General features: G+C 40.6%; 1 protein-coding gene across 2 annotated transcripts; it reads right to left on the bottom strand.

Moving 5' to 3' along the window:
• Positions 1-441: 441 nt before the first annotated feature.
• On the bottom strand, positions 442-19,078 carry PRDX4 (peroxiredoxin 4). 2 transcript variants are annotated; one of them, XM_063444255.1, is made up of 8 exons: positions 18,779-19,078; positions 14,689-14,806; positions 11,708-11,824; positions 9,495-9,617; positions 7,526-7,656; positions 2,204-2,238; positions 1,169-1,215; positions 442-580 (listed from the first exon to the last, which is right to left on the bottom strand). In XM_063444255.1, exons 1-8 carry the CDS (start codon positions 19,005-19,007, stop codon positions 577-579), a joined length of 804 nt encoding a protein of 267 aa, XP_063300325.1. In that variant the 5' UTR covers positions 19,008-19,078; the 3' UTR covers positions 442-576. The 2 variants fall into 2 exon arrangements, with proteins under 2 accessions (XP_063300325.1, XP_063300324.1); XM_063444254.1 differs by lacking the exon at positions 1,169-1,215 and having other exon boundaries at positions 18,779-19,076.
• Positions 19,079-20,297: the final 1,219 nt, after the last annotated feature.

Below are 20,297 nucleotides of genomic sequence, written 5' to 3'. Positions count from 1 at the left end.
CTCTCTTTACTGCTGTGTAAAGAGAGGTTAGCCAAGCCACCAACCTATCATCACATACGGCACGAGTCTCAAGCGATCCAGTGCAAGTGTACCTATGTTACAATTAAATCAACCATAATGTTCTATTCTCTCCTAGCAGAAAGCATACCATCCCAAACAGCACACAGTGGTGTGGTTTAATAGACTACCCAATATTATAAACATGAAAGTATTTGAAACTATACTGTATCTATGCTACAAGGAGTATTACAGTTTACATGCAGTCGAGATGCAAGTGCAGTTTACAAGTGATCTCTAGTCTTTGCTCACTAGCATTCCACTTACCTATACTACCATTTCCTCAAGATAATAAAGCACAACTCAAAGTTAGAAGAAATCCATGTTTGGGTTTCTAAGTGGGATAGAGATTGGGTTAAGAAAGAAGAGCCATAGACAATGTAGTAACAAAATTCACAGAATTTTTTTTAATGACCGCAGTCAGACAGTTTAAACAAGTACTGATACATGCATGACAAATCAATACAAAATGTCAGTGTTGCTTATCAAAATATTTCAGTTTTCCAGCTGGGTCAGGAATTATCTAGGAGGAAAAAATAAATAAAAATAGATTAATTGAATAATGTGTGTGTGTGGCAAAACAAGGCTAATCAGAACTGGTCTGTGTGGAACAATTAAAAAAAAAAACAAGAAAAAAAAAACTACATTTAACATTTTAGATTTATCAAAGCAGAATTTGCACATTTCAGGTCACGTTCTATAAACCTTTTCCTCTACTCCCACCTATAGCTCACTCACATATTACCTAACCGTTAGGTAAGCAAGAAAGGACATTATAAAACAAGTTATTTGGGAACCAAACGGAGGAAAGAATAGTACTAGTCCTAAATGCAAATAAACCCAATTATATAGTTCTGAATAAAATAAAGAAATCAAGTAGAATGCGACTACATGAAAGATTGAAACGCTCTATTGCAACTTTCCAAGTACAGTCTGCAGCGACACATACCACCACCAAAAGCAGTTATACAGGAAAAGAGACCCCACACCGAACATGTAAGCAAGTGATTAACACACACAAACACAAGTGACATTTCTAGAGTTTTTTTGTAAATATCCCGTGATTCATAAACTATACATAAAGCTCTGCAACCAGCTGCAATATACTTACAAATCCTCTTTTGGCCACCAGGCCTTCATAGTATCCTCAGTGTTGATCTAATTTAACCAAATAAATTTGGTCAAATCAGAGAGTTCTTAGAGATGGTAAATGCATCTCCCAAAAGCAGTCTAACAGTCACATTACAAGAAAGGTAAATAAGGTTTGTGGTCTACCCCCCCTCACACAAACCTGACCCCAGGGTAATACAATATAAAACTCATATTCTCTTCATCACACAGTCAGCAGTTTTGGACATCAGAAGTGCCAAGAATCTGCCAAGTATACACTAGTTTAAATAAAATAAAAAAATAACTTTCTGAGGCTTATCCACTTTTTTCTCCCCAAAAACCTCGACTGAAACTTGTTGGGCTATTTTGTTTTATGCAGCCAACAATGTGTGTTGAGAGAGCGGTCACCTTCAAACATACCACCGGAGTTGTATAGAAATAGCCATGGTGTGATAACCAGTTAATATCAAGATAGTATTACATACACACCAAACAATATAGTGCCATCTTGATCATGCATATTGTAATACACGTTCTCTCTCTATTACTAAACATGTACACAATACACAGACAGTTTTAATTTCCTACTCCAGGTTGAATCATAGCTCAAATAGAATTAAAAATAAATTTAAAAAAAATACACCAATTGAAAGAATATATAATATTAGACTACGGATCTCTCAAATAAAGGATTACAGAAGCACACGTATTGTGTACTGGTTTACAGATCTCTCAAGGAAAGGCTTAAGAGTCCTTGTTGCTGCAGTTTGAGCTCAATTTACATAAACATTTTGGTTATTTCCAGGATTAAATGATGTCAATAACAATAAATATTTTTTTTAAAAATTACAATTTATAAGCAATTTCAAATGTATCCTAACCGATGCTGAAAAATAATTGGGAGCTCTGTAGATCTTACTTTAGCACTTATTGTAATAGATCAAATTTTCAGTATATCAGAAAGAACCCGAACAGTACAATACAGTTTACAAAAATTTCCTCAAAAAAAAAAAAAAAAAAAAAAACTTCTACTTACTGTTTCGCTACCAGGTTTCCACCCAGCAGGGCAAACTAAATGAAGAAAAATAGAAGAATTAAGTTGTAGCAGATCTCTCCTAAAGATCGATTCCAAATAGTTTTATCATGCATTTTTTCCCCCCAATTAGCCTCAAAAAGGGAACGGAGCTATATGTCATATTGACATGTTCCTCACTAATGAACAATTCTGCTCCATTGTAGATACACGCACAGCAAATTTCATTTAAAGTTAAATATACAGTGGGACCTCGATTTACAAATTGAATGCGTTCTCCGGGACGTTTCTTATTGCGAAAAATTTGTAAAACGAAACGCGGTTTCCCATAGGAATGCGTTGAAAACCAGTTAATATAAAAAATAAAAGATATACAAAATAATGGTGCAATAATACGTTTTGGAGGTCAGAAAAAAGTCAAAATGAGCTGGCATGGAAACCAACCCACAATGCAGAACACAATAAAAGGCATGCAAACAACTAAGCAAGTATGTGGAGACACATTTGAAGCAAGAATCTCAAGAAGGGAGGGGAACAAAAGGGGTTAAGCTGTCTACCTTAAAGACACGGAAGCCTGGAAGTTTAGAGCCTAAAATCTCAAAAGGCTCTAAAAAATGTGAGTAAACTAGAACTCACTACAAATATTTACTGACTGGGTTTATGCAATATTGCACCATTATTTTGTATCTTATTTTTTATGTACACCCCCTAACAAGCAAATAAGAGGGGTGAGTTTACATATACTTATTTTCTAATAGATCTATACAGCGCTACACTCAAACTAGAGGCCTGGAAGGTGGAAACACCAACCAGACCCCAAGTTTAGTTGTTTTTCCTGGTGTGTTTTATATTAAAGAGATACTAGTCACCAAAACACCTACAGCTTAATGCAGTTCTGGTGAGTATGGTCAGTCCCTGCAAGCTTTTTGCAGTAAACACAGAAAATGCAGTGTTTACATCACAGCCTAGGGTTAACTCCACTGGCCACTCCTTAGATGGCTACTAGAGATGCTTCCTGGGGCAGCACTGCTATTCAGCATCTCCACCCTCTGCATGGAGACACTGAACTTTCCTCAGAGAGATGCATTGATTTAATGCATCTTTATGAGGAGAATGCTGGTTAGCAATGGTGGTGTTTGGCTCCGCCCCCAGCCTGCCTCCTTGGCAGAGACAATCAGAATTGACCAACTCAGCCAATTTAATGCTTTCCTATAGCATTGTGATTGGCTATGATCATGACTTCTGATGATGTCAGCCAAGGAAGCAGATCAGGGGCAGAGTCAGCACCAGCAGACTGGAAGGTAAGATTTAGCAATATTTAGGGTATCTAGGGGGAGGCCAGAGGGCTAGAGAGTGTTATAAACACTATAGAGTCAGATATACATAGAAACATAGAATGTGACGGCAGATAAGAACCATTAAGCCCATCTAGTCTGCCCATTGTTTTAAATACTTTCATTAGTCCCTGGCCTTATCTTATAGCTAGGACAGCCTTATGCCTATCCCACGCATGCTTAAACTCCTTTACTGTGCTAACCTCTACCACTTCAGCTGGAAGGCTATTCCATGCATCCACAACCCTCTAAGTACATGTTTGTGTTCCTGACCCTATATAGTGTTCCTTTAAGTTTAAATGTATTTTATTCACCAGGAATTAAATGGTAATACTATATGAAACATTCCATCTAAAATATTAAGTGATTAACAGGCATAAATAAAACAAATATAAAACAAATGCTGAGAGGATGAGGAGGGACAAAGAAATGCAGTATTAGTATTTAAATAAATCAAGTAATTCACTAAATTTTGAATTAAAATGAAAAAAAAAATCTAAAGTGAAGTTCTAATTCTAATATCTTAACTGGAAAAATTCTTTAAGTCAGCTAGATTTTCAGTTAATTTATTGTGGTGTAAAATTTGAACTTCATTTGTGAATGTCTAAACATTAGTGATGTCGCGAACATAAAATTTTCCGTTCGCAAATGGCGAACTTCCGCAAATGTTCGCGAACGGGCGAACCCGGCAAACCGCCATTGACTTCAATAGGCAGGCGAATTTTAAAACCCACAGGGACTCTTTCTGGCCACAATAGTGATGGAAAAGTTGTTTCAAGGGGACTAACACCTGGACTGTGGCATGCCGGAGGGGGATCCATGGCAAAACTCACATGGAAAATTACATAGTTGATGCAGAGTCTGGTTTTAATCCATAAAGGGCATAAATCAACTAACATTCCTAAATTGTTTGTAATAACGTGCTTTAAAACATCAGGTATGATGTTGTATCGATCAGGTAGTGTAAGGGTTACGCCCGCTTCACAGTGACAGACCAAACTCCCCGTTTAATGCACCGCAAACTCCCCATTTGCACAAGGTTGGATACCAAGCTAGCCATGTCCCGTTCCTTGTCCTCACTGATGTCATTGAAGGTCTGTTCCTCCACCCAGCCACGTACAACACCAAGCCCCCTGTATTTTTTTTTTTAAATGTACACTACTGTGACAACAGATATGAGTTGCACTGGTGACACTGTGCACTGGCAGGCACTGAAACGCACACGTGTGAAGGAAACTGACTGCTATTATATTACAGTCAAAAAAGTTTGATTTTTTAAATGCAAGCTATTGTGACACCAGATATGAGTGGTGGCACTGGGACCACCTTAAAAATATTGGATATCGCTAAAAATCATGATCACTATATACTTTCTCTACAAACCTCTAAAACGAACCAAACTACTCATCCATCCGCTATACCACTTTATCCCACTTGACTCTTACTTACCCACACTCAGTCATGCCACACACACACATTTCACCACTACTCTCACTGAATCCCTCCGACTACGGCTAAATTCATCTTCTACATCAGAACACTACTCCTAAGATTGGGTTGTATCCTTCAACACTGACACTCCAGTGCATATTATTAAAAGATTGGGCAGATGGAAATCCTCAGTCTACAACCGATATATTCCTCATCCAGAGAAAAATTAGGAGAGCTTTTAAAAGTTTGGCTTCCTAAATTTGATGCAATAAGTGTGTTTTTCTTTAATACCTTTTCACCCTCTTTGCATGAACCCAATTTACATATATTACTAATATGTTTCTGAACATATATATTACCGTATTTTTCGCTCCATAAGACGCACCTCACCATAAGACGCACCTAGTTTTTAGAGGAAGAAACCCAGAAAAAAAATATTCTGAACAAACTGTCCCATAGTGTTTCTTACTATGGGACAGTTTGTACAGAATATTTTTTTTCTCCCCTGTCCCATAGTGTCCCCCCCTCCCCACAGACTTCATCTCCCCCCCCCCCCCTCCCCACAGACTTCATCTCCCCCCCCCCCCTCCCCACAGACTTCATCTCCCCCCCCCCCCTCCCCACAGACTTCATCTCCCCCCCCCCCCTCCCCACAGACTTCATCTCCCCCCCCCCCCTCCCCACAGACTTCATCTCCCCCCCCCCCCTCCCCACAGACTTCATCTCCCCCCCCCCCCTCCCCACAGACTTCATCTCCCCCCCCCTCCCCACAGACTTCATCTCCCCCCCCCCCTCCCCACAGACTTCATCTCCCCCCCCCCCTCCCCACAGACTTCATCTCCCCCCCCCCCCTCCCCACAGACTTCATCTCCCCCCCCCCTCCCCACAGACTTCATCTCCCCCCCCCTCCCCACAGACTTCATCTCCCCCCCCCTCCCCACAGACTTCATCTCCCCCCCCCTCCCCACAGACTTCATCTCCTCCCCCCCCCTCCCCACAGACTTCATCTCCTCCCCCCCCCTCCCCACAGACTTCATCTCCTCCCCCCCCCTCCCCACAGACTTCATCTCCTCCCCCCCCCTCCCCACAGACTTCATCTCCTCCCCCCCCCTCCCCACAGACTTCATCTCCTCCCCCCCCCTCCCCACAGACTTCATCTCCTCCCCCCCCCTCCCCACAGACTTCATCTCCTCCCCCCCCCTCCCCACAGACTTCATCTCCTCCCCCCCCCTCCCCACAGACTTCATCTCCTCCCCCCCCCTCCCCACAGACTTCATCTCCCCCCCCCCTCCCCACAGACTTCATCTCCCCCCCCCTCCCCACAGACTTCATCTCCCCCCCCCTCCCCACAGACTTCATCTCCCCCCCCCTCCCCACAGACTTCATCTCCCCCCCCCTCCCCACAGACTTCATCTCCCCCCCCCTCCCCACAGACTTCATCTCCCCCCCCTCCCCACAGACTTCATCCCCCTCCCCATAGACTTCATCCCCCTCCCCATAGACTTCATCCCCCTCCCCATATTCTTCTCTCCCATACTGTCCCCCTCCCCTTGTCCCATAATTACTTACCCGTCTTGTAGCGTTGGCCGGCAGCACAGGGCGCACCGCGGTAGTGGAACTTAAATTTCATGTTCCGGTTTCCGGCGGGACTGAAAGGAAGTGCGCACTCAGCTTGTGCACACTTCCTTTCAGTCCCGCCGGAAACCGGAACATGAAATTCAAGTTCCACTACCGCGGTGCGCCCTGTGCTGCCGGCCAACGCTGCAAGACAGGTAAGTAAACCTTCATATTCGCTCCATAAGACGCACAGACATTTCCCCTCACTTTTGGGGGGAAAAAAAGTGCGTCTTATGGAGCGAAAAATACGGTATATTATTCACTCACTCACTCTCTGGGCCAGCCTAAGACATCATGCTGCCTAGGTCCAACGATAAATGACTAGGGGGGATAATTTATAATAAACACAGGTTACTGGCTATGGGGGAGATAATGTATAATAGACACAGGTTACTGGCTATGGGAGGATAATGTATAATAAACACAGGTTACTGGCTATGGGAGGATAATGTATAATAAACACAGGTTACTGGCTATGGGAGGATAATGTATAATAAACACAGGTTACTGGCTATGGGAGGATAATGTATAATAAACACAGGTTACTGGCTATGGGAGGATAATGTATAATAAACAAAAAAAAAATGAATGCAGCTTCAGAATTAATCTAAATTGTATGCTGTCTAGGAGGTGGGAGGGTCTGCTGCGGATTGGCTGGAAGGTGTCTGCTGACTGAGGTACAGGGTCAAAGTTTACTCAATGATGACGAATAGGGGGCAGACCGAACATCGCATATGTTCGCCATGCGTGGCGAACACGCTATGTTCGCCAGGAACTATTCGCCAGTAAACCGTTCGGGACATCACTACTAAACATCCCTTGTAGTGAATAACCCTGTAAATAGTATAAGAACAAAATACAATAAGTGGCATCTTGAGCGGAGAATGTAAGCAATGTTTAAGGAGAGATCACATTGTTTATATAAAAAAAAAACACAACATACCTTCTCCATGTTTGTCTGTGTACTGGAATGCTTGAACAAGACGAAGTGTCTCCTCTACAGATCGCCCAACAGGAAGATCATTCATTGTTATTTGACGGAGAACTCCTTTGTCATCAATAATGAAAAGTCCTCTAGAATAGGGGGGAGAACAGAAACAAAGTTCAATTTCGCTTTCTGAGAAAGGCAGCATTTACATTTGGTGCAGTCCTGTAATCTTCAGCAGATTAAAGGAGTCAAGTGCTCCCCCATAGAGATGCACTGATCTAACAGATGCACAGTAGACCGGCAATGCTTCCATACGTAAAAATCATTGGATTGGTTGAGATGATCTCCACCAGGAGAGGGTGGGAACCATGGCGAGACCTATGCAGTATAGGCTAAAAAGTAATCAAATGTGTTTAACCATTTAAAATGGGTGTGAGGGTAACAAACCACAGGAACATTAGATTACATGTAAGATCATTAACAGAGTGTTCATCTAAGTGTCCACATGGGGTTATGTGGACTGGTAGCAACAACAAAAAAAACATCTCTGAGCATAAATAAATTGTGATAGGAACCCCTCATATTAACAACCAAGTGCTGAAGGGGTTTAAAAAAAACCTAAAAAAAAAAAAACCTTCAGTTACTTTAATCCAGCACCAGGCTCCCTCAGCGCTGGTGGCCTCTCCTCCCCTGCCATCAGCTCCCGAGTGGAGCAGAAAGTGCATGCGCGGGAAGAGCCGAACGCACATTCAAAGTCCATAGGAAAAAATTTCTCAATGCTTTCCCATCGACGTTCTGCACACTGGATGCAATTTTTGCATCCAGCGTCGCAGAAGCGCCTCTAGCGGCTGTCAGGAAGACAGCCACTAGAGGTAGGCTTAACCCTGCAGTGTATTTGTTTACATCTGAAGGGTTAAAACATGGGGGACCTGGCATCCAGACCACTTCATTGGGCTGAAGTGGTCTGGGTGACTATAGTGTCCCTTTAATTCTGTCTGGACTGTTACCGAAAACCCTTCTCTTCACATCTCCCTCCACCTCATTTAACCAGAAAGCCAGCACTGTAGCGGACTGTATTTAAGGACTTTATTTTAAGGGACCTGTTCTGTAAGAGTTTGTAATCCTGTGTTAATAAATGCAGTGTTTTAATGGAGAGCACTAGGTTTATTTTCTCTCCCCAGAATCACAACTTCAATTGTCATCTTCACATTAATTTCCCCACATTCACCATTATATGGTTAAAGGGACACTATAGGCACCCAGACCACTTCAGCTCATTGAAGTGGTCTGGTGAATTTTCCCTTTCCCACCTAGTCCTGCAATACAAAATAATCGCAGTTTTAGAGAAACTGCAATGAATATCTTGTAGGACAGCCATAGGAAACATTCGGCACTCCAGATGTTTTGGTCTACACCTCCCATGATGCTTTGCCAGCATTATGGGTGCAAGAGCATTATGGGGTATGAAGTCCACAACATCTGGAGTGCCGAAGGTTGCCTACCCCTGTTGTAAGACTAAGACTGCCTCTCTACTGGCTGCCAATCAGACAGCCACTAGAGGCACTTCCTGCTTATTAGGCGACTTTGTCCGCAATGATATCATACAGGGAGAGCCTAATGCTCTCACCGAACATGCATCAGGTGACGTCAGAGGAGACAGAGCAAGGACCCAGCGCAGAGGAACAATGGTACTGGAATCGGGTAAGTGCAGTAAGGGTTTACTGTAGGGAGAGAGGAATTATTGCGGATTGAACAACTGTACTTTTATGTTATCCCTCAAAAAAAAGGAGCCCTAGTGGTGTTTAAAATGTTGCTACTGTCACATGCAATATTGTAACAAACAATATTATAGTGTTTTCAATGCTACAAGGATTTGCCTTCCTTTTGATTGAAGGAAATGAAAATATCCCTAATGTTGCACTGCCTCTGATCTGGAGGCAAATGTGTTTTTAAATATTTATTGCTTTTATTTAGAAGAAACTACCTGAGTGTGTGTCCTTGGTCCTCCAAATATACACCATAATCTTTTGAAATCTGATGTGTCAAATCAGAGAGTAGTGGTATTTTCATTGGCCCAAGCCCTCCTTGCTTGCGTGGAGTATTAATCCTAAATGAAAAATAAAAAACACACAATCCTCATATTGTTTAAACATAAGGAGATAGATGAGAATCTCCATCTTTTCAAAATTAAACGCAATGCACATTCATAGAGACTGCACACAGAATCAGAGGCAGAACTATCAGAGTGTGCCCTGGTGCAAGAATTGTTTTGGGTGCCCCCCCATCACAAGGCTGGTGAAAATGTAGATCCCATCTGTCGTACACAATGCTTTGCCAACTGGAGATCTAGCAATTGCCCATCCTTATTTAGCACTGAGCAGTGTGAGCGTGTGAATGTAAGCATGTGTTTGTAGGGGTGTATTAGTGTGTGTTTTTATGTAATGTTGCCATTTCAAAGCAGTTTTTTTTTTTAGGTGTGTGTAGTGTTGACATTTCAATGCAGGGGTGTATTTGTGTGTAGTGTTGACATTTAAAAAAGTGAGGTGTATACACACGCTTTCTCAAATGTATGGTGAGAATCACATTTGTGGGAGCCCTAGTCGGTAAAGCAAAATGCCAGAACCCAGAAGTGCAGAGAGAGAGTCTGCCAGAGGAAGCTACTGAAACCAACAGGAGTAAGGGACTTACAAGTACCTAGAGTGTATCCCAGATTGTTTCCTGCAAGGGCAGGTAGATCTTGGAATCTGCCTTCAGTGCTGCACAACCTTTTATTAAAGTATAATAAGGATTTTAAAAGAAGAGTTCAGCTGCTGGTGAGTCTATTGGATCCCATGTTCACAAGGTGCTGATCCTCCATGGGCCCTTCAGTCTACAGTCGAACTACAACCACTACATGTTTGTGAGATTTTAGACTTATCTTGGTTTTGATATATGACAGTGTAGCACTAGGACTGTTAGTGTTCCGGTTTTGAGAACATCGAATGGATAATGTAAAAGTATATTTAATTTTGTTAGCTGCTGGAATGTAACTCATACGATTTGGTGAATTTTTGCACCTAAATTAATCTAGGTACCATTATTTTTTTTTCTTCAATACTTTATTTTTGTGTGAAAGTCTTGTTACATCAGTAGCTTACATTATTCGTTGTACATTGAATATATAACATGAGTATTAACAGTATTCCTGGTTTATTACAGGTATGCCTTTGTCTACCAACTTTATCATGTCTATCCTATAACAGACATTTCACTTTTTGTATTTTTCACATAACTTGAATATCGAACCAGCAGAATTTATCAATCGACAAACTATCTACGCCGATGAGGCTGTTGCGTTATTAATGTAAAAATTCGGTTGGGGGTTGTGACACCAATCCCTACTGTTGCGGTCCTGGTCCGGCCAGGAGTTATGTCGGTGGTGCGCGTGGATTAGGGGCATTTCACCTATTCTGATATTAGAAAATAGATGAAGAGGAAAAGAGAAGAGGTAGAGTCTGAAAGTATATGAAGAGGAGGAATAGAGTTATGGAAAAAGAGGGGGGGAGGGAGTGCGTCATTCCCGTGTAGCGTGGGGCTGTCCGATGTCTCACGTTCCATTCCCGACTAATTTAGGTCCTGGAAGAGTTCGCTACTTGTCCATGTATGTACCATTATTTTATAAATAATTAGTGGTCACTTAAACACCTTAATTGGTTTTTATTTGCATGATCTATATTGTGGTTTGCATGGTTTTAATTTATATTGCACACCAATGTATTGGTTGTTCATTAGCAATTCTTACTATCTTGTTCCTGCTAGTGATGGAGTGGCACTAGGATCCAACGATGGCTGAATATCTTTTTACTCACATTGATTTTGTACGATATCTGTGGGGTGTAACGCATAGTTAGTGGGCTGATTAGAAATGTTGTTTATCCAGTGTTGGTTTTATTATTTTAGCAATTAGGTTGTTGCCATGCCATAATCAGGTCTGTGGGTTTGGATAAATTGTGATGTTATTTTGGATTTTCATATAAGGGAAGATTGTATATTTATATATTTTTTTCTGCCTGTTTCTATAAGAAGTTTGCAAAAATAGAGGAATGTTTGAGAGTGGCTCAAAGTATTGTGCAACACTTTTGTACAGCAAGGAATCTTGTTTTGTGGTTATACAAATTTTAGAACATTCAGTTAACTTGAGAAACAAAATGTACAAACCATGCCAAGTGTGTAAACTGTGAGTCCACGGAGCAAGCAACAACTTCTGTGTTTATAGCTCTAAATTCTTCAATTCGATCACCAAATGCAATAATTTCAGTAGGACAAACAAAAGTGCTGGTGAAAAAAAAAGGGGAAATCAGTTCAAAGTAAAATTCTATTCATTTAAATGTGATTTACAGATTTATACAGCAGATACAGAGTAAAACCTAATGTCTATGCGAATGGATCATATCAGACTTCTATTATTCTTCACGAGGAATAACAGTGTAGCTATCTATACTTATAAAGTGCCATAAAAAAAATGTTGTTACAATAATCTGCTCTCAACAAATTAGTACACACCCTTCTGTTACTCAATTGACTGAAAATTACTCTAGGGCAAGATACCCATGAGCTACCTTGAAACAAACCTTTAAATGGATTTTGAATTTCACTATATTAAAAAGGACATAGCATGATGCATTACGTAGATAATGAATTACAAAAATGGCACACAAACAAAAAAAATATAAACTAAAAACAAATACACCTACCTGCAAAGATTCACCATTGCAGACTTTTCCCCATCAATGAAGTGACAACATAAGCTTTCTGTTAGTAGAACTATTTGCACAAATTACATACTCCTAATGCAAGTGTGCTATATTTACTCTATCACCTATAGATTTTATATAGATGTAGGTTGGGCTTAATTTTTTTTTTTTAAATTATGTAATATTCTATTTCCATCTTTCTGCCCCATGAATGCACATGCAGATTTTTTGATAGCTGACCAAGACATCATGGGACAGTGTAGACACCACAATGCATGAAGTGCACGAGAGGTAAGTAAAAAAAAAAAAAAAGTATGCCTAATTAAAAATTAAAAGGTTTTTAATTTTCCAGCATTGAGGCTCCCTTGGTGCAGCTTACCCCTCTATCTCCTAGCATGCCATCAAGGGGAAGCATGGTCATAGTCCAGCATGGTCCAATCAAATGCTCCTAAGAGAGGAGAATTGGGGACCTGATGCACATGTATACCAAGTGCCGTGTAAGCATCCAAGTTTTCCCAGAGGAAAACACTAAATCAATGCTTGCCTATTGGGGCTTCCAAGTTACATAACAGTTTTAGATAAAAAGAAAGGAGGTTTTGCGCACACATTGGACATATAGTATATTCTGAAAGATAAACAGCAATCATAGGGCAATATAAAATCCCAATAATAATAAAAGGAGTAATATGAAGCACTCACACTTTAGAGAGCCATATAAGTCGGCTCTCTACTTTGAAGACACAAAGTATTCCCAGTAATGTGCTCTTGTGCAGATTGGTCCCAACATCAGATTTCGTCTGGATACAATCAGGAACCAGGATAAGTTGAAAGTAAAATACTTTATTCACAATAAAAGATAAAAAAACAAAAAAGGAAAAAAAACAAGCACAACGCGTTTCGACCACTCTTGGTCTTCCTCAGGTGAAATGATGGTGTATCAGAAAATTTCTGTTTATATACTACATACTTCGTTAGAAAATTGATTAGTAAAACATATAAACATAATCACAAAAACCCCACCCTCCATGCCCATATATGGTAATTCCGGTGCACATGCCCTCCCAAAATGGTGTCTTTTCATCCTCCACTCGGTGAGGAAAGACCTCCTCATCATGGCCGTGCGTTCCAAATACTTCCGTCCGCTCACGTGACTTCCGTTTTTTCTGCCGATACGTCATTTCCGTCTGCTACTCTCGGCATTGAGATTTTCCTGCCGAAAGTAGCAGACGGAAATGACGTATCGGCAGAAAAAACGGAAGTCACGTGAGCGGACGGAAGTATTTGGAACGCACAGCCATGATGAGGAGGTCGTTCCTCACAGCGTGGAGGATGAAAAGACACCATTTTGGGAGGGCATGTGCACCGGAATTACCATATATGGGCATGGAGGGTGGGGTTTTTGTGATTATGTTTATATGTTTTACTAATCAATTTTCTAACGAAGTATGTAGTATATAAACAGAAATTTTCTGATACACCATCATTTCACCTGAGGAAGACCAAGAGTGGTCGAAACGCGTTGTGCTTGTTTTTTTTCATCTTTTATTGTGAATAAAGTATTTTACTTTCAACTTATCCTGGTTCCGGATTGTATCCAGACGAAATCTGATGTTGGGACCAATCTGCACAAGAGCACATTACTGGGAATACTTTATGTGTCTTCAAAGTAGAGAGCCGACTTATATGGCTCTCTAAAGTGTGAGTGCTTCATATTACTCCTTTTATTATTATTGGGATTTTATATATTGCCCTATGATAGCTGTTTATCTTTCAGAATATACTATACGTCCAATGTGTGCGCAAAACCTCTTTTTATCCAATTCTGTACATGTAAGTGTTTTTTGGTGACAAAAACACGGGTTGGTTTGTTTGACGCACTGGGATTTTATGTGCATATTTGTATAGCGCCATTTCACCTATTCTTTGCGTGTATACATAACAGTTTTACTCTGTCAGTGCCACAAAAGCACCAAATGTGGCTGTCAGGAAAGTGGAATTAAACAATAATATGCAATGTTTTACATGGCAGAGTTAAAGGGACAGGACTGCTGCAGCCAGACCATATCATTCATACGAAGTGGCCTAGGTGACTTTATAAATAAAGAACGGTAAGAGTACCTTAAATTTGAAGTTCACTTTAGTAAAATAATTTTCAATGGGTAGCACTTGGCAAGTGTAGGAGTTCTCCCACAGTTTGTATCAGTTTTATTACAAACACTCCTAGGGCAATTGTCCACAGTGCTAGTTACACTTTCAGCAATTTCCAGTTGGAAAGCAAACTTTTTCCTACAAAATGCACATTTTACGCATAATAAACGAGGTAAGGTATCTAGTAAAAACATCGTCTGCAACAGCCATTAACCAGACGCAGTTTGCAGAATATAAACACTGCAATTTGAAACGGTGTTAGTTCATAAAAACTAGAAAATGTTTTGTTTCACTCACAAGTCAAGGGGATAGAAGAAGAAAACCAAATATTTCCCCTTGTAATCAGTTAGTTTCAACTCCTTGAACTCTCCATTTATCACTGCTGTTCCTTCAAAGTATGGTGCAGGCTTGGAAACTGGGGAGAGGATAAATAAAAATCATACATACATAATTGTAATACTTGGTTAAAACCAGAACACACATTTAGTAATTATTTTTTTAAGCATATACAATATCTGTCCATCTCACCTACCTAAAATTAGAATTCTAAATAAAATCAACATTTAAGGTGGGGGGGGGGGGGGGGGGGCAAATTAAACTTCATTAATAGAGTGTAATACAATTTAAGGAAACATATACCAGTATATACACCTCCCCAATGTCATCACAGCAAAAATGGGTAATATTACCAATATAAAACTTGACTAATACAAACAGCGTAGAGCTTGATTGGGATATAGGCTAAAACAAGACAAAAATAAAAAAAAAACCAGCCTAGTGCAAACTGTATAATGACTGATGAATAATAAATGAATGTATGACTTTCACTCACATTCTCCAGAGCCGTACCAGGCTCTGTAAATCAGGCTCAGGGGTACCAAGTACTGGCCAAGTACTGTATTACAGTCAAGTTTTATATTGGTAATATTACCCATTTTTGCTGTGATCACATTGGGGAGGTGTATATACTGGTATATGTTTCTTTAAATTGTATTACGAATATCTGGTGCATAAGGGAAGCACTAGGGTACTGGTTACACCACTTATTGTATATTTTCACTATATAAGAAACTGTCATAATTTCAGTGAAGCACCTACGCACGATTTTACTTTTTTTATATCATTAATAGAGTGATCTAATTTTTGGTGACATGGAGAGACGCAGTTTTTTAATAAAATAGTTTGACAGAAAACCTGGTGATGGAACCAAGAGATCCCTTGCACCATAACCACTACCATTAACTTCCGTGGCCATAGTGTTTAGAGTACTCCTTACAAATGCAGTTACCCACTTCTGGATTCAACAGGATTGTTAAAGCTTGTTGAACTGGTCTTGAAGCGGAATATGTTCGAGAGAAGATAAACACAACATTGCAAATAAATGTAAGCACTATTTACATAAACTAGCATGAATCAAGGCAGTCACTTAAGTTTTTAAATCAAACGCAGCCAGAATCACAAAAACAAACAACTTGAACAATGAACAAAAGCCTAGAACAGGCATAGGCAACCTTCGGCACTCCAGATGTTTTGGACTACACCTCCCATGATGCTTTGCCAGCATTATGGGTGTAAAAGCAATATGGGGGATGTAGTCCACAACATCTGGAGTGCCAAAGGTTGCCTAACCCTGGCCTAGAAGGTAATTATGGTAACAAAAAAGGGAGTGCAGAAACAGTCAGTAAAATAGAAAATAAAAAATGTTAAGGAACAATTCAAGCACCATAACTACTCAACCCCTTCCTCAATTGCCTCACTTCTAATGCTCAATTTTTAAGTAGGCACTCCTGGGCCAAGCCATGTAGGGCTAACATACTGGCAGAGGGTGCCAGCTGATGGCGGGGTGCGCATCAGGGAACACCATTAGGGAGATTTAGTGTTTATGGTGGTTAAAAGGTGTTCCTTTAACACAGACTCAGGAATTTTCACCCAATCCTACTAAGGGACTACAAAAATGATTTCATCAAGTCACATTAGACAAGGAAATTAAGGTGAACAATCTCAGTGGAATGGTAAGATTTGTAAAATCAAACAAGTATAAGGCAATAGTGTTACATTAATATTTATTATTGATTTAAATAAGATTCCTGGCAAATATGATCAAATTGTATAAAGGTATGTATAAGCTGTGTCTTGGCACCACTTTGCATGAGGAATATCACTCACGGTATAATAGATGGCTTCCTATTGTGGCTCTGTAAAAGGAAGGAATTAATTACACAAAAAACCACAGTCTTAGATTCAAAGCAGCAGCTCCAGATTTGGCAATGCAGTGATTGTGAAGAATAATATTTGGAGTAGAAAACAGGGTAGTATGTGGAGTGAACGTGGGGGGAGATCTGCAGAAGTACAGTTTCGCCCCCTCTTTGTACAATGGAAGAGCAGATGCCTTTGTGTTACCCAGCAGCAGAGACCGCTTCAGGGCTCTCCTTGTTCTACCATGTGGCATCATGACTCAATGTTTGGGGAGGCAAGAACATAATGTGCTCCCAGAATACGGATATAGAATGCCACAAGGGAGTGGCAACAAGTGGTAACGGTCTCTGCGGTCAACAGTGCTATTGACTATTGTTAGGAATTCAAAGTGAGTTTTTAAATTTAAGGCCAGAATAGCCAAAATTAAACAATTCTCCAAGTCAGCTATGCATCCAATCCTGATATTGTGGATTAATAATTACCCTTGGAATTCCCCCTCAAAACAAGTTTACCTTTCGTAAATACCCCAGGAGACAACCGTCTCCCTTGCAGACCATCCATGCTTATGTTTAAATATTCCGAGTACCAATTTCCAAAACTATTCTTCTGTGGAGGTGTTTTGGGTTGGAGCAGCTATTAAACTTTAAAAAGAGTTTCTCCAAACACCATGATCAAGTCAATTATCTAAAGTGGTCATAGTGCCTGGAGTCAGTATGTGCAGCGTATTGCTTTGAGATGCACATTTGGAGATTACCCCTCTTGATGGAGATATAACTCCACCTCAGCAGTGTCATTGGGAGTCATTAGCCAGCCTGGAAAAAAGTAGCATTTATATTCTCAGTAAAGTTACATTTATACCAGTATTTGTGTATATATCATTTTAATGTTGTGATATGCATCACAAGAAAGCGTTACTTGAAAAGCAGTAACGTACAAAAGAAAAAAAAAAATGCTTGGCAAAAGTGCAACAAAAATAGTCAGTAAGAGGTTACTTTAGTACAATTCAGAGTTTAGTTAAAACCTTTTTTAGGTATATGCAGTGAAAAAGAAAAAATTATATATATATATATATATATATATATATATATATATATATATATATAATTATTATTAATTTTTTTTACACATTTTGTATAGAAAAGTTAATCCAGTGAGTCATATCAAACTGCAAATAGCTGAGGAAAGCAAACTGTGGGGGGGGGGAAAGTTGTTTTTCACAATGGATAAAATTTGTGTGGTCAAAAAATATAAAAGTCTTTCTTTTACAGAATAAATTGCAGACTGGTGGTTATAATTTGTTAGAGTTCAACCAATGCACACAACAGTAACTGGGGAACTCGTTACCCCATCATAAATGCTATTTTATCATAAAAGATCCACGCTTCCAATGGAATGTATACTAAAAGACAATTTGTTACATATTCATTAGATTAGTATTTTCACATCTCAAAACGTTCTGCATTGCACTGGGGAAGTAAATGTAGGCAGTTGGCCAGGGCCATACAATTGACATAAAATAGGTATTCAATTATCAATAACATGGGGAACAATTTTGGGAAATTTCCTTTAACAAACTTGTAACCTGATCCCCAGCACGTACTCTTAGTACACATGTTTAAAAAGCTTATGAGCATGAATTTGAACCTTATCTTTCGCACCAATGAGAGAAGGACAGCACAGCAGAATCATGGGGACTGGGCAGGAGGGGGGACAGAAGAGCCAAACTTGCCTAGAGTGACCTACACTCATACTTTACCTACAGTTGGATGGCTGAGCATGATGTGGGTTGTCCATAGAAACAAGAATACCTAGTGTTATGCATAACCACAATAACTCACGGCAATTACGAGTAACCGCTACCAATGGGTCAGTGCTGGCTAACATCGGGTACTCCAGCTGTTATGGAGAACAACCCCAACTCCCAAACACTGAGCCAACCAAGGCTGGCTGAGAGTTTTGAAAAAGGACCACAAAAGCGGGGGGAGAGGAGTAAATAATAGGCATCATACTACCCAACTCCCACACTACTCAGCCAGGCAGCCAACAGTATTAATTTGTCACTGGCTGGCTGAGCATGATGACAGAAATGGAAGACAACACTCAGGGTCCCAGAAGCAGGATGTCCAAGGTGATCAATTCCAGGGAGATGGGGGGTTAGGGGTGCCTTGCTGTGCAGGAGGGGGTTACCCACTTTTAGCTTTGCTGAGGTGCAGGGAGTGGTCGGAGACCGGCACACGGGTGGCCTCCCCGGGGTAGACCTGTCCTCCAGCGTAGAAATGGCACTCTCCGTCCTGGGGAGAGCGGCCGAACCGGGCCTGAGGCTGTGGGTCCGGCTCCTGGGAACCAATAGCCGCCCTCAGGAGCAAGATAAGGCAGAGAGCCGAGGGGACACAGCGCGCCCGGTACCGAGCCTCCATCATCCGCTGCTACTGCTGCTGGGGGAGACACGTCTGGCGGCAAGAGAGTACGGGAGGAGGAGGAGTACAGACCGGGGAGGAGGTGGCTATGGTAGGGAGGGGCACGTAGGACTGACCATTTTATAAAAACTCATTAATGACATGCCCTCGCTGTCACATCTCTATTGCTGTACAATATTGTCATCATAGGCTGCTGGCACATCAAATAAAACATTATAAATCAGGGTATATTTACGTGCATGAAAAGGCAATATGATGTGTTTAGTGCACACATTTAATAGGTACACGTGGTTTCTATATTGCAGAATAACCATGGGGACACCAGCACCTGTTCTACCTGCCTCCTACTATGAGCTGAGTCCGCCCTTTAACTGTCTTAGGGTCATTACATTACAAAAACTATAAGATTTGACCATGCAAAAAGAATAAAAAAAAAACACAGCATATCAATGAGGCCGAAATATGTCAAATGCATTTAAGTTGTATTGCTACCCTTTAAGTGTGTTGAGTGTTCGTTTAATTTAAAGAAATCTAGAGCTAAAATTCCAAGGAACTTCAAAAAATTACTTTGGCAGCACTACCAACAGGTTGCATGCCACTGTACTAATTACGGGAGTAATTAGGCTTGGTGGCAAATTTAGCAGAATATTTGTGAGTGTAAGTGAACTTGTTAACAGTTTAATTGATAGGCTTTCCTGATGGAGTGAGTTTCAAAAGATTTTTTTGAAGGAACTGAGACTAGGTGAAAGTCTAACGGAGGATGGAAAGGAGTTCAGAAGGAATGGTGCAGCTCTAGAGAAGTCCTGAAGGCGAGCATCAGATATAAGGACCTGAAAAATTGGGGTACATTGGCATTGTGGCAGATTTATGCAAAGTATGATAATGTACTGTAACTAAATCCACATTATGCTTGCGGAAGTCAAGTGTTTTAAAAAAAAAAAAAAAAACAATTAAATTATGTGAGCTTTCAAGTTGTCAGTGAATTCTATTTATTTAATCTGGTTGGACACAGGGCAGCAAACCTAAATATACTGCAGTTTAGTGCAGGAACCTCTTATTCTGGTCTCAAGAGTCTATGCTTTACATCCCTGTCCAACAAGGGCTTTTAGGACCACTAAATGCACCAAAAACACTTAAAGGGACACTATAGTCACCCAGACCACTTCAGCTCAATGAAGTGGTCTGGGTGCCAGGTCCCTCAGGTTTTAACCCTGCAGATGCAAACATAGCAGTTTCAGAGAAACTGCTATGTTTACATTGCAGGGTTAAGCCAGCCTCTAGTGGCTGTCTTCC

This window comes from Pelobates fuscus, chromosome 1 (assembly GCF_036172605.1).
Source record: "Pelobates fuscus isolate aPelFus1 chromosome 1, aPelFus1.pri, whole genome shotgun sequence".
Taxonomy (NCBI): domain Eukaryota; kingdom Metazoa; phylum Chordata; class Amphibia; order Anura; family Pelobatidae; genus Pelobates; species Pelobates fuscus.
This window is presented reverse-complemented; position numbering and strand designations above follow the sequence as displayed.